At 44.2% G+C, this 15,014-nt stretch overlaps 1 protein-coding gene across 1 annotated transcript; it reads left to right on the top strand.

Annotated features, from left to right (window-relative positions):
• Positions 1-8,340: 8,340 nt before the first annotated feature.
• On the top strand, positions 8,341-12,608 carry HOXA13 (homeobox A13). Its single transcript, XM_053410259.1, has 2 exons — positions 8,341-9,361; positions 11,027-12,608. Exons 1-2 carry the CDS (start codon positions 8,650-8,652, stop codon positions 11,269-11,271), a joined length of 957 nt encoding a protein of 318 aa, XP_053266234.1. The 5' UTR covers positions 8,341-8,649; the 3' UTR covers positions 11,272-12,608.
• The last annotated feature ends 2,406 nt before the right edge of the window (positions 12,609-15,014 follow it).

Raw genomic sequence — 15,014 nt, 5'->3', positions numbered from 1 at the left:
TACAGTCAAAACCATAATACTCCAGATCCATTTGACGGTGTCTTCCTTCCCAGACCCAAAACCATTTAACTGAAAATAAATCCCACTGATATTTATTTGTGGCCAGTCGGGTTTACTTGGGGTGTCTAGGAGAGCATTTAGGAGCAGTGTGCCCAACCTGCAAAACACAATGCACTTACTCAAGAGCAGTTATTTTTCTTTTTATAGGATAACTCTTAACACATTCAGTTCGTTACACAGCTTTAAGTACAGCTTTGACAATATCTCTACTTCTTCCTTAATAATATAGAACTCTTTCCATCTGGGAGCTTCAATTTATGCAGAGCGCAATCCGTTGAGAAGTTCTCGTGCGTAAATTCCACCCAGATTAATGCGATGGGTTCTGTTTGGATGAGGCTTGGCAGGAAACGTTTCAGTCGACGGGCTTTTTAAATTCACCTTAAACCTTTAAGAACAAGGGGGACTGATAAACTCGGCAATGCTCCTATCGACAGCACATGCACTATACAGTACTTACAAGCGAGTTCCACTGAAGTCTTTGAGTTTTGCTTCCAGCTAAACGTGCTTAGCGTACAGAGTATAAATAAATGGATGGCTAATGGCATCAATAGTAATTCTGGGTTTAGATGAGTATACTACGGAATGAGCAAAGAAAGGGGGAAATTTAAGGTATAGCAAAACAGCCATCAAATGGTTTGGATCTTGTCCTCCACTAATTTCCATCCAACTTTGGGGGATGTGGAAGGTTACAAAAGTCTGCAAAGTGCTTTATAGCAGTGATCTCATGCACCATCACAACAACCGGATGGAAGAAGTCTCATTCATTGATACTCCCAGTAAAGCTTAGGCAGGGTGGGGAGGAAGAAAAGACTTCAAGGCCTCCTGAAATTTTTACTTAGACAGGATTTCCAGTATAGGGATTTTCCAGGTCCAAGTCTTCCAGCGACAGCTTTTTATTTTTACTCTCCAGTAGCCCTATTAAATTCTGTGGCATTGTTCTAGAGCAGGGATGTGGAACCTGTGGCCTTCCAGATGTTGCTAGACTGCATCTTCCATCCTCATGAACAATGGCCATACCAGTTGCCGCTGACGGTACCTGGAGTCCCAACTACAGCTGACGAACCACAGGTTACCCCATCTAGAGTAAAGGTTGTTCATTTTGCCTACCAGTGCCATACACACCAACACATCTCACTGTCTGGGAGCAAAGTACAGCAAAAGTTGACTCTAACAACCTGTTGCATTGGGCAACACTAGAGGGTATGGACTATCCCAGAGAAGAAGATAAGTTATTTAGGGCATGCTTCATGAACCTGGTGCCCTCCAGATGATTTGGACTACACAGCTCCCATAATCCCTGGCCGGTGGAGAGTTGTTGTAGTCCAGCTACATCCGGAGATCAGGAAGCTGAGGCAATACAAAAATCCCAGGGGCCGAGCCCTGCCCTCGGATATGAATGAAATCAAGGCTCTTTTCCCGACTGTTACCTGCATCAACACTATGAGCTTTTGGTCGTCTCACTCTTAAGGAAAGCCTTGAACTTCTTGTGCTGCCAGATCCTGCCGAGAAACAAACTCCCAGTTGGTTGCAAAGAGAGAAAACCTGGTGTGTATGAGAAGTTTCGCCTTAATAGCGGGTTTATGTGCCGCCGCATGGACTGCAATGACAATCCCGGTCGATTCAACTCTGTTATAGCAACGGCCACAATCCCTGGTGTTCCAGAACCATAAATTAAATAGCATCGTGGTTTTGGTCTGGGAAATGAATTCTACACAACCCACCTATGTTCAGCATATATATATTTTTAAAAAGTCTAAGTACAGATTATTATTTTTTGAGGTCAGGGTTACGGGATGGTATTATTACCCAATAATGCATTCTCCCCACCCTCAGCTACTAGGCAGAGGAGTTGTGGTTGTTGCTCCACTTTCCAGAAGCCTGCAGTAAAACTGGTAAGTTTAGCTGGATTCTCGCATTTCTCCGAAGAGGAGTTATCCTCCTTCCTCAAGTGGCTCTTATCCATCATTTTATAGGAGGAGACAACTTTCACCTACTTCAACGTGGGGAGCATTAGACGTCTGGACCTAGCGCTCCCCCAACTCCTTTTAAAAAATCATCTTCATTGGAAATATTGTCAAAATAGTAGAGGTGTATTCATCTGTAAAGGAGGAAATGAAGGTCAGAACACACACGCGCTAAGTTAGTAAAATCTCAGGGGGAAATATGCTACAACCCCTTGATTTATTCTTACTTTTTACAAAAGGACAAAGCCCACTTACTCCAGACAAGTGCTAAGAATCAGAAGAAATTTACTCCGGAGTAGACGGAATTTGAGTTGCAGCGTCAAGAGCACTTCCTACCCCCACCCCCAAGATGAATACTTAGGTTTCGAAATCAGCTTCCAAATACAAATAAATTTTCGATGGTTAAATCTCCTGAGACTAAGCAATCCGGATGCTACTTTCTGTAAAGGCAAAGCAATGAAATGAAACTGATGGGGGGGTTAAAAAAGTTTTAGGAAAATAGTTCTCATACACTGTAAATCGACCTCCCCCCGCCCCGCCCCCCTGCTTCACCTAATCATTTGATTATACCTAAAAATATAATACAGTGGGTCCGGGGTTCAGGGAGAACGATGAGCGCTCACAAAGAGATTCGGGGATATGTTTAATTATTCTTTTATAACAATGGAGCTTGTAATCATGTGGTAGCAATTTATCTGAACTCCCGCCAGAAATTAAAAAGATTGCCAGGGAGAGAGTTGATTTCTCTCTCTCTCTTAAAAACAGTGGCTAACCCCTAGCAAAAATTTAAAATAAATTAGAAATATTGTTCTATCGGTATACATTCCTGGTCAACGTAAATTGTAACCGATCCGGAACAAAACATAAAACACAACTACTCCAGGCCCATTCTAAAAAAATCTGGCTATTATTTTCATCGCACTTTTCTTTTCTCCCCATACCCCTTAAGATATAGGACAAACTATCTCACTTCGCCTGATAAGACTACATTAAGTGGATTGATAAATTTATCACTTTCTAGCGACACTCCTAATCCCATAAATAGTTAAAATATCACATTTCTGCTTAACACGAGGCTATCCATACTACGATGTTATAAAATCTTTTCACCTAATAACTTTTAACATAACGCTTTAGCAGGTCAGATAGAAACAGAAACTAACCTACACAGGCGAGAATGAGAGAACTCTCGCCTGCTTCAATGCGGGGAGTCCTATATTTGTGTTCACACACACACTCTCACACACACACCGTCGCCGCCGCCAGTTCTTAAATTCTCAAATTCCTCAGAGGATCCATTAGAAATTGTGGGAAAACGATAAAAGGTTTGACAGAAGTGTATACTGTAAATATATACTGTACTCAAACAATAGGCACTGAGTCATCCCAAGTCTGACTTTGATTCGTTTTATGTTTCCTGGACGTTTTAAATCTCTCTTGTGTTCTAAATAGAGGTTTCAGAAAATGGCCGGTTTTTAAATCACTGAGAGGGAGAGAAAAAACACACTAGATGAAATAAAATTTTGCACTCCTCTCTCTCTGTGTGTGTTGTAATCTACCTACCCTGATTTTAAACAGGAATGCACTTTCTCTGTGTGTAATCTCTGCACAAGTCTTCCTGAACGTTTCTCCCCCTTTAGCATTTGCTTTTGAAAATCTTTCTTATTTCCCAATTATCTCCAAGGGGGGAAAAGAGCACTCAGTGGGAGGGAGGGAGTTAGGATGTCCAGCAAATGCTGCTCGTAAAGCTGTTTAATTACATTAGAAACACATGAATATCCTTGAATGCAAAGTGTCCTTAAAACTGGCTCAGGAATGTTTTCAGAGAAAATGATGGGAGGAGGAGGAAGAGGCCTTGACAGTTTTCCTCCAAAATAATGTGATGGCAGGTAAATTGCATTTGCTCATGAAAATCAAATCCGATTAAAAGACTTCCACCATCATCTTTTAAAGGTTTTCTTCACTCCTGGAAACTGAGTTATTAGAAATCAACATCCTTCCATGGATTAGACCAAAAGCAATATTTGTGTTTAATAAAAAATACTGGACACCATTCAGTATACTTCTGTGACTACTACTATGTCTGCTGCTGCTTTTACTACTACTCCTCATACTCATACTACTAATAGTAGTAGTAATGTGGACATTAGGTAGCAAGGGCCACATTAACTAAAATGGACCTGAGTTATGCCACTATTACAATCAGAGAAATTTCACAATCCAGAGAAATGTTGGGTGTATTCTCTTTCTCCTGAAGTAAATGGCAAAGCTCCATTTTCAAAACAATAATGGAGCTGGGTAGCACTCTTACTTCGACCTGTCCCATTGAAATCAATAATTTAAGTTAGTTGCTGGCTAACTCAAGTATTGTTGATTTCAGTAGGTCTGAAGTGAATCGGGGCCAAACACTGAACACTGCAGACACATTTGGAAGGGAGCCCCCTCTGATTCCATGGAACACAGTTGATTCCATGAGTTCTTTGGGTGTTTTGTTTTGGTGTTAAGGAAGGATTTCCCTAGCAGTGCTTTTATATAACGTTAAAGTATTTTCTAAGTGGTAGCATCTATTGAGGAGGGGAGAGACGGGGCGGGGCAAGAATGCCAGCTTTTTCGTTTTTCTATGAACTTTGTCTTCACCCCGACCTAAGTCTGCGAAAAATGTATTTGCCATTGAGGAATGCTCTAGAGCCACAGGGAGAAGAGAGACGCCTCTTACGCTCATCCACTCACGGTTGCAAACCTCCTTCCATTAATACATAAACAGAGGTTGCAAAGGGGGATGACATTTTTCTCTCAACACTTTTAACCATCTCGGGTTCTCCTGAATAAATACAACCACATCATTCCTTGTTTTCTTTTCTAATGCGTTCCAAGGGTTTGGTTTTACATTAGAAGTGCCCCTCTCTTCTTCCACCAGATATCGTTCTGTGAGGTCAATGCCTCTCAAGCGTCATTCAGCGGCCAATTTCCATTGTGTTCAGCTGAATTTCTGGTCCGGTTAAAGAATGGAGTCCAAATTCATGATTTAAAAGGCCTCAGTTGTCAGTACAACTGGAAGGGTCACTCCTACTTCATGCGGCGATCTTAGAAGACCGTCGCCATTAGCAGTTATATGGCGCATAAGGAATAATCCGTTAGGCCGCAGGTTGAGGGCGATGTCGCGACCATCTCGTAATTTTGATTAAGCATTCCACAGGAGTGGAAGAATCCCGCCTACTAGGAAGGGAGTAAAGTTTGGGTTTCTACCTCCTCCGGAAGGAAGACCCATCATCAGAGAACAGAGCACCCAAATTTCTATTATCCTTGGTGTCCGCAATCCTATACACACCTATATACACACCGCAAAAGCGGAGAGGAGCCACACGCCATAGGTGTGGGTCCGTCTGCTATGGCGGATCTTTCTTGGGGTTGTCACAGACAAATCAACAAAAGCGGGATGGCGGGATTCTGCAAGAGTGTTTACGTGGACTCTTGTCCCTTTTGCTACACAGAAGCGAATACGCGATCTTTGAAGTGAACAGATCAGTTTAAAACGCACAAACACACGTCAAACCACCAATAGCTTCATTCTGGCTACCTAGACCAGTCGCTCTACTTGCATTTAGGAAAGCAAATAAGTTTTACATTTTTTATCTTATTTTATTTTGACCTCGTCCAGTAGAGAACAGATTTCGCCCGTAATATACTCACTCATCTAATATTCATGGTCAAGCCCTACGGTTTTCCTGTTTGCTCGGCTCATCGCCAGGTAGTTTTTAGCCCATGCAAAAAGCAACGTTCACATCCAACCTCGCTTTTTTGTGCATGCTTCTTTCTTTAGCACCTATCTGTTGGCTTTCAGAGTAGACCTCCAGCTGAACTCTTTGGACGCCTCTCTTCATCCCAATGACCGGAGAAGCAAAAAACTGTACATTGGACCGACGGCTTTAACCCCCCCCCCATGTTTTTATTCCTCAGAAATCCATTTCTGAACCAGACAAATGGAGACGCCCCTAGAAATGCTCATTTTTCTATCCGCGCAGCAGGTCAGGCTGAGTTTGAAGAAGCTTCTGTTCTGATCAAGGTCCAGCAAAACTCGGCCTTTCTTGGGAGCAGAGCAATGATTTGAATATAGCCTCATCTTTCTTTCTCTCTCACACACACACCCTGTGCTTTTGTTTTTTTATCATCAGAACTGGTCAAAGCCAAGCAAGGAAACAAACGAACAGCATATAGGATCCCCACCTCTACTGGTACATCTTTTGATTTGTTTGCTTGTTGGCTTGTTTGCTTTGCATCGTGCTTCACCCTCAAAGAGCCACAGTTTCACACAAAGTTATCCGTAACCAGAAGAGGGAAGGGTTTGTCTGGAAAGTGACAGACAGAAAGGCCGAAAAGGACACACCCGGGGGGGGGGTTGGAAAGGAGTAATTGGCTGCCCCCCTCTTTTTCTTCTGTTTCTTTGTAGCAAATCAGACAAGTCTCCTCCGGCTCTGAATGACCATCCTGGCATTGGCTAGGTTGCCGCTTTCAACTTGACCTTGGCCTCTAGTCGTGTCTCCCCTCCCTCCCTAAAAGAGCGCTGCCCTGTTAGCCTTTTGCTGGGGTGGGTTAATGAATTGAATGAGTTGGGGAAGGCTGAGTGTGCTGTGTTTTGGCTCCGCTGCAAGGCGTTTTGAAAGAATGAGATTCCCCAAAAGGAAAGGGAAGGCGAAGGGAAGCTCCCCCTCCCCTCCCCCCCGCCAAATAATGGAAAGATTTCGAAGCCTACATTTTTCCTAACGGCTGAAGCCCGGAAAGCGGGGTGGTGGGGTGGGGGTGGGGATATGAAAATATGCCAGGAATAAATATTTGCCTTTAGCCATGAGGAGGAATGCGGAAAGGACCATCCAGGAGGAGAAGGAGGCTGGGGCTGGAGAGGAAAGGAGCCCTTTATTGGTTACAGTTAAGAGAATTCGCTGAAATATTGTCCGGTGACAAGAGTCCCCTCTGTCGCATGCCATTCTCAGCGAAAAGGGCCAGGGCAGGGCAGACGGGGGATAGGCAGGCGAACTGACAGATCTGTTCCTTCCTACATACAAGGGACTGGGAGTCTCTCCAAACAATGCACGATTTAGAATTCCATCCTTGTAGCACTGCAGCGAAAACAATGTTGCAAGCCCCAACCGCTCGCACAATAGTTCATAAATACCTGTCAAGCGTGCATCAAACAAGCAGGCAGAGGTTTGGGTGTGGTGGGTTTTTTGTTTTGTTTTGTTTTTCCTTGCTTTTGGTTTTGTTTACAAAGACACGTTTACTCCCTTCATTGTGGTCGGAGGTCAGTAAGTCTCAAATCCCCACTCTCTTGCGTGATTATATTACCATGAATTAACTTCTACTTGCATTTTGCAAAATGAATATAAATCCTTAGGCAGTCGTGTCTGCATAACATATACTCGTTATAGAGTATGTGCCAATGATAATAACAATAAATTAATAATTAATTAATTAATTAATAATTAATAGAAAATACTCCAAGGAAGTGCCCTTTTATTGACATAGTGGCTTTCCGTGTTGGTGCATGTGCTTACGCAGAGCGTTTCGGTGCAAAGGGTTTCTTATTAACGATGATAAGGGGGGAGTCCCTATGGTCACTCTTAGACAATAAATAATCCCACGCAATATTTTTATGGTCGGGGATGATTCAAGCAAAAAATTGTAGGCTGCGCGTTTTATTGTTGCAATAACAAATAATAGAGGGAGGCTGATTCATTTCTGAGGTCTGCTTAACTCCTTCACTTCCACACCCTGCCGTGGCAAATCTGCTGCCTACGTTCTGGATCCTGCTCCTCTTTTTCAGATGTATTTGTCCAAAGGAGGAGTGATATCATTCAAAACGCACATGTGTGTGTGTGTGTGTGTGTGTGTGTGTGTGTGTGTGTATCTGGACAGGTCAGGAGAAGATGTGAAATACCCGGCGTTGACAGGCGTTGTGGTTTTAGAAAGAGGTGTTTTGACCTCGTAATGGTACAAGCAGTTTGCAGTCCTATAACACGAGAAAATACGAGTTTAAGTCGAGTGAGGGAGTGAGGGGGAGGGGAGGGCGGGACGTTCCCCAGGAAAAACCAAAACCAAAAAAAACCACACACACACACCACCAACCACCAGTTGATGAGCAAGAAAAATACAGAAAGTCAGAAGGCTTTGACATTAAGACCGTGGAGTGAGAGCCTGTTGAAATAATTTCCTAGAGGCAATGTGCTAGAGGGAGTGGAGGGGGAGGGGGAGAGGGAAGAAATCCACACTTTGCAGAGCGGGGGGTGGGGAGGGAGGCGAAATACCTGCTCTTCCTTTGCACCCGCGTTGGCGCCTCCCTCGCCACGCAAAGTCGTGAGTGGAAGGGGCGGCCGCGCGCGCGGGCGAGTGCCGTCCGCCGCTGGCATTCCAAGCCGTGGCGCGATTAGGCCATTATTTAATTATCTGCCCTTTATTCCTCAGATGTTTATCAGCTGCTTTGCATATCACGTGGGGGAGGGCGGTCCAATGAGCGCCGCGGTGGCGCGACACTGGCGCGTCAGCCCTGGTCAAGTCTGGGAGATTTAGTATCTCTTTTTTCAGTCTTTGGGGCTTTTAAAAAAGAGCCACTAGTCTCAATGCGGATCGGGCTATGACAGCCTCCGTGCTCCTCCATCCCCGCTGGATCGAGCCCGTCATGTTCCTCTACGACAACAGCCTGGAGGAGATCAACAAGAACATGGAAGCCGGTTTCCACGCGGCGGCGGCGGCGGCCGCAGGCACCAACTTCGCCGCGGCCAACCAGTGCCGGAACCTGATGGCTCACCCAGCCTCGCTCGCCGCCCCGGGCAGCGCCGCCGCCTACACGTCGAGCGAGGCGCCCGCCGCCGCCGCGGGCATGGCTGAGCCCGGGGCATCTGTCAAGCAGTGCAGCCCCTGCTCGGCCGCCGTGCAGAGCTCGTCGGGGCCGGCCGCGCTGCCCTACGGCTACTTCGGCAGCGGCTACTTCCCGTGCCGAATGAGCCACCACAACGCCGCGCTCAAGTCGTGCGCGCAGCCCGCCGCCTCCTTCGCCGACAAGTACATGGACACGTCGGTAGGCGCCGCCGGAGAGGACTTCACCTCCCGGGCCAAGGAATTCGCCTTCTACCAGGGCTACGCCGCCGGACCCTACCAGCCGGTGCCGGGCTACCTGGATATGCCCGTGGTGCCCACCATCGGAGGCCCCGGGGAGCCCAGGCACGACTCGATGCTGCCCATGGAAGGCTACCAGCCCTGGGCTATCACCAATGGCTGGAATGGGCAGGTCTACTGCCCCAAGGAACAGAACCAGCCGCCCCACCTCTGGAAATCCACTCTCCCGGGTAATGCACCTGCATGACCCTTCTTTTCTACTCCGGAGTATGCTTACTTAGTGCCTCACTGTCTGCCTTGCCCGGTAGAATTAACAACGCCCCTTCTCCTCCTAAGCCTCCACCATCATCCCTCACTTATTAGGAACGATATGGTCGCTTCCCTTAAGAGACAGAGACAGAATTCGCCCCAGTTAGGCTGCAAACCTAATCCACACTGATCTGGGAGTGAGTCCCCTTCAGCTCAGGAGGGTTTCGGTCCGAGCAGACGCACCCAGGATGGCTCTGCACCTATCCGTACTTCTCATAGTGCAACTGCAGCCCTCTTGGTTATTACGCTCACAGCAGGGTCAGCCCCTTGCTCTGAGAAGACTAGCGATTTACTTGGCTGTCCCACCAATCATCGTGGTAGAAGTGAGAGTTGTTTTTAATGCCAGTCTCTTACCTTCTACAACGTGGTTACCTATATATGAGCCATTTGTTATTAACTTTCATAGGAGAGAGAGTGCGTGTGTTTGAATCAATAGGAAACAGTAGGGTTTACTTGCGAGTAATGCATGAAAGATCCGATTGTTGCTTCGCTATCATCTCTCTCACCAAGCGCGTTCCTGCTTCTTTCTCTCCGTCTCTCCAGCCAAAATAGGGAAGATGTCTAGTTTACTGATATATTAATATTTACCTCTTTTGCAACGTCACCAACCCAACTAGCAGAAATTATAATAATACTTATAATATTGTAGCGTTTGTCCTCTTATTCACACTCTCCCAATACTCGTTAGATCAAGCCTCTCATAAATAATTTGATTATGATGATTAAGTCCCCTCTTTCTTAGTATCACTGTTGCCATTCCTTACGCCACTATCACCCAGTTTAGTTCCTAGGTTTGGGCTATATAATAAAACTTAGAGCGTTGTTGTTTTTTACTTGCTCAATTACTAGCCTTCTGATTAACATAAAGCCTTCCTGGTGAAGCATGAACTCCCTTAGTCAGATTATTCCTCTACGGTCCGCGGCTTTATCAATATATATGTGTGTATAATATATATATTGCTACTGCACCAGAAGAGTACTAGAAGCTGCAATACTGTACTTGTAGCTGTCTAGCTTCAAGTCAGAAGATTGTTACTCGTTCTGACTGCTCTGCTTCCAAATTATTTCGACCATCAGTCTCCGCTTCTCCGCTCCCCCTCCCCTTCTTCAGCGGTACCAGAACTAAGTTTCGGGTACCTCAGCTCTGCTGGATCTAGATTCTAGAACATATGCACGATTTGTTTGTTTATATATTTATTTCCGAGGAGCGAATCGGCTTGAGCAAGTCTGCCAAGGGGCATGAAGTCTTCCCGGTGAACAAGAATTTTCCACCGAGGCTTCAGCTCGCACGCTTCATCGGTTATTATAACTGCGTATAATTTTCCTACAGCCTTTTGGTGTTACAGGGAAAAGAGCTTGCAGCGAAGCGCTTGCTAGCAGCAGAAAAGCAAAGCCCGCATTTCTGGGTGATGACTTAGGAGCCCAGGCAGGCCTGTTGATTGCAGTCCATTTTAGCTTGTCACTGCGTGAAGGGGGAAGGCATGGTGAAGAGTAATAAAGTGATATCAGTTGATGGTCGTAATAATGCTAATGCCCGCCTTCCTGTTTTGATGTTTTTCCTTTTATTATTATTATTATTACTCTAGACGTGGTTTCGCACCCCTCGGATGCCAACTCTTACCGGCGTGGGCGAAAGAAAAGAGTGCCTTACACCAAAGTTCAGTTAAAGGAACTGGAAAGGGAATATGCTACAAATAAATTCATTACCAAGGACAAGCGCAGAAGGATATCGGCCACCACGAACCTCTCAGAGAGGCAGGTCACAATCTGGTTCCAAAACAGAAGGGTGAAAGAAAAAAAAGTCATCAACAAATTGAAGACGACGAGTTAACGGATTAAATGAAAGCGCAGCTGCCCAGAGGCCTAAAAAACCAACTCTCTTTCTCTATATTTTTTGGTCCAGATTATAATAATAATAATAATAAGTAAATAATAAGTAAAAAAGAAAATAAGAAAAGACAATGAACCTCTTCTTTCACCAGAACTCTCTGTCTCTTTGGAATTATGGCTTTTGGAGAGAGCGAGAAAGAGAGAGAGAAAGTATGGGTTCTTGAGAAATGCTTTAAGACTTGTCAGTGCTCCCGAAATCCAGAAGAGGCCATTTCAGTGACTGAGTCTGAGAGCCCAAATGCCCAATCCAGAAATATTTCAGTTAAGAAAGATAAACATTTTGTCGAGAAAAGCGTGTAAGTATTACTGTGACTGTTGTAGGACACTATTTAGGACTGTAATTTGAAAGATGGCTTTTTAAAAAAACACACGCGCGCGCGCACACACATGCACACACTTTGCGATCCAATTGCTTCCCAAAAGCATGTTTGAATGGTTGCTCAGGTAAACACGGGGGTGGGTGGGGTTGTACAATTACTGTATGTTAAAGCAATGCCTTTTGTGTTTTCTGTTTTATTTTCTTTCTGGAGGAAGGTACTAAGTACCAAAGACAGCAGTAATGAAGGAAATTCTTCGAAGGATGAACCTTGAAAGGAAATTAAAACCAGTCTAAACTACCGGGTGTAAAAAGGGGAACCTTACCCAAAAAAAATTTGATTTACTTTCCAATCGCTCATTTCTTGATCCTTAAACTCAGTGATAATAGAATACTCCAGAGATTTGTAAAGGGACTCTATAGCTTTTCAGTATCAGCGACATTAATCAACTAACAAATGGTGTAAATCCCATAAATGACTGTTTTCCAAACTTGGGGGGAAACAGAGACATGAGAGTTATAATTGTGATGTAACAGAAATCCCTTTCTAAGAGAAACAATCTGAAAGGACCTGATAATGAAAATATATTTTGCTTCCCAGAGATATCTTGATTTCTATATTCTATAGTTTGAACTATGAGTAAGTAGACATTTTTCCTTCTTCGTTTTCAGTTATCAGGCTGCATTAGTAAGTATAGGAATTCATTTTACAGCACTTTCACCCCTTGAAACAAATCAGTCCGCAACTTCAACCAGCACATTATTATCCCCCCCCCCTTCACAAGGAGAGGCTATCTTGTAAATATTTTTTTTTTAATCAGCACACTGTGAAAATGTATTGGTGCACCCTTGGTTTGTTTTTTGTTTTTGTTTTTTTATATTTTTACTGAAAATGAAAATCTAAGAGCTGTAGATAGATACTAGTGTTAATACTGTTAATAAAAAATAGTCACTGTAATAAAGCCTGCTTAAACCCTCCTTTATTTCTCTCCCTCTGGTATATACATATACGTGAATTTCAGGACGAATGTACTTATCCTGCAGGCCTAATGTTTTCTCCTAAATTGCTGGTATGGTCCATATTTCCCCCGTAAATTACCTAGCCCAGAAAGCGAATGCGTGATAACTAAACTATAAATGTTTCAGTAAGGTTAAAGAGTCAGGTATTCTGAAGGGGGGGGGAGATATAAACGTTGAGCCGGAGCACCCCTTCCAGAATGAAAAACAGTTGTTAGAGACCACAAATGCAAGAGTGTCGTATTTAAGGTTTATTGGCAGGACCGGTTAAGAGTTTTTTTGGGGGGGGGAGAAAGGAGAGAGAGAGAGAGAGAGAGAGAGAGAGAGAGAGAGAGAGAGAGAGAGAGAGAGAGAGAGAGAGGTTTTGGTAGTTGTTGAAATGACAGGACTAGGAAGGCCTTAAACCTTGACCTTGATGGGGGGTGGGGGTGGAGAAAAGACAATTTGTGACCTTGACTTTTGACAGCTCATGAATAGCCTTCTTCTGGATTAGTAGATGAAGGGCGCCACCTCGTGTTTCCACTTCGGCTTTGTCGGCACTGCTGCGAAGGATGGAAACCCAGCGAGGCCTGTCACCTGGCGCCTGCTTCACCAGGCGGGCGTCAGCCGAACTAGCCAGGATGCAAGAAAGCACACCGGGCGGCATTAGTCTATGGCTCATTTCACATCCCCGTCTCTTGGGCTTGTCTCGGAGACCAGTACATTTTAAGACGCTTCTTCCTTGACTGGGCGTTGGCTCCTGAGAGCGCCTTGCATTTTGTTTATATATATCTCCAAGACCTCTTTGCTGCCTGTTCGCCACCCTAATTAGAGCGGTCAGGCAACTTTTAAGGCGAATAATAATAATAATAATAATAATAATAATAATAATAATAATTTATTATTTGTACCCCGCCCATCTGACTGGGTTGCTCCAGCCACTCTAGGCGGCTCCCTACATACATAAAGACATAATAAATAAACGCTAATACTTTGTCTACTGATCATAACTTATCACAGGCGACCCTGAGATATTGGCTACGTCTTCGATCTTTTCAGCAACGTCAGGACTCGTAGGTCTATCTCTCCGCCACCAGTCGAGATATATGGATGTGCACGAGTGTGCATATGTATGCCGCCATAAATCTGTTCGCCTTTAACGTGCTACAGAGGAAGGACTCTCTTTCTGTGATAGGCAGGGGAAAATGTGTGTGCATGCTTGGGCGTATTTTTGATGGGGGGGCAGGCCTTTTGTTAGGGGGGAGTCCTTTGTGGGGGGCAGAACCTTAGTTTGCTATGTATTTTTATTGAATTTTATTGGCTACGCTCATGTGTGCATGTACATCCATGCGCATATGTTCGCATATGTGTGCACATATACACATACGCATACATGTCCTGTAGGAGATTACTACCAATGTATATTTCACTTTTGCTCATCTTCAGGGGGTCTTCCAAGGCTCAAGTCACAATAAATATATTAGTCTTTAAGATGTCACATGATCTTTTCTTTCTTTCTTTCTTTTTAGCTATTTAAAGTTACTATCTGGGACAGTGGGTGGTACCCAATAAGTTTTACTAAGAGTAAATCCATTGAAATTAATGTGCCTAAGTTATTCATGGCCCTTAATTTTAATGGGACAACTGAGCACGGCCAACAACCCAGTAAAGTGGTCTTCTTAATACAGTATAAGTTGTTAATACCTTCAGGTAGTATTTCAGAACGCGAAATGATCTCCTAGAAAAGGGAACTGTTTGAAGGATTTTATTGTGGGCTTCCTTTTTTTTTTTTTTTTTTTTTGCTCGGTGAAATATAGAATGAATGAATGAATGAATGAATGAATGAATGAATGAATGAATTTGAAAGGCTATTTTAATGTATCTGGCAGAAATGCCTGGCAATCCAATAATGAGCCTCTCCAAAAATCTTTTCTTAAGGCCTCCTGCCACCTCGGTTCTCAAGCTACTGAGACTGAGATGCTCAGATTGGTTGGTCCTTCTTTTCCCAATGAGGTCCAAGTTCACTGCTTTACTTTGAAGACGGACGAAGCTAAAACTCGCAGACAACAGAGATCTTACGCAGCGAAGACCGGCTATCTTTAAACTGAGAATAAGGGGGATGCAAGTATAAATAAACTGATGTTTTAGTTCTGTGGAAGGGCATTTTCAAAACAGCAACCGGAATTTGTTTCCTAATGCTTAGAAACATACAGAGCATTTTTTTGCTTTTACAGAGAGTGTTTATTTGGCGTTAGTGAGGACTTAGGGGGCTTCTGGGTGACTTTAGCGATGGATCCTAGACGCCTTGACGGGCTCTCCACACCTGAAACTATCCAGGATAGGGAAAGGGCAAGAGTTTCGAACTTTGCGGC

Source organism: Podarcis raffonei, chromosome 12 (genome assembly GCF_027172205.1).
Source record: "Podarcis raffonei isolate rPodRaf1 chromosome 12, rPodRaf1.pri, whole genome shotgun sequence".
NCBI classification, from domain to species: domain Eukaryota; kingdom Metazoa; phylum Chordata; class Lepidosauria; order Squamata; family Lacertidae; genus Podarcis; species Podarcis raffonei.
The sequence above is the reverse complement of the archived record's forward strand: the minus strand, read 5'-3'. Positions and strand labels throughout refer to the sequence as shown.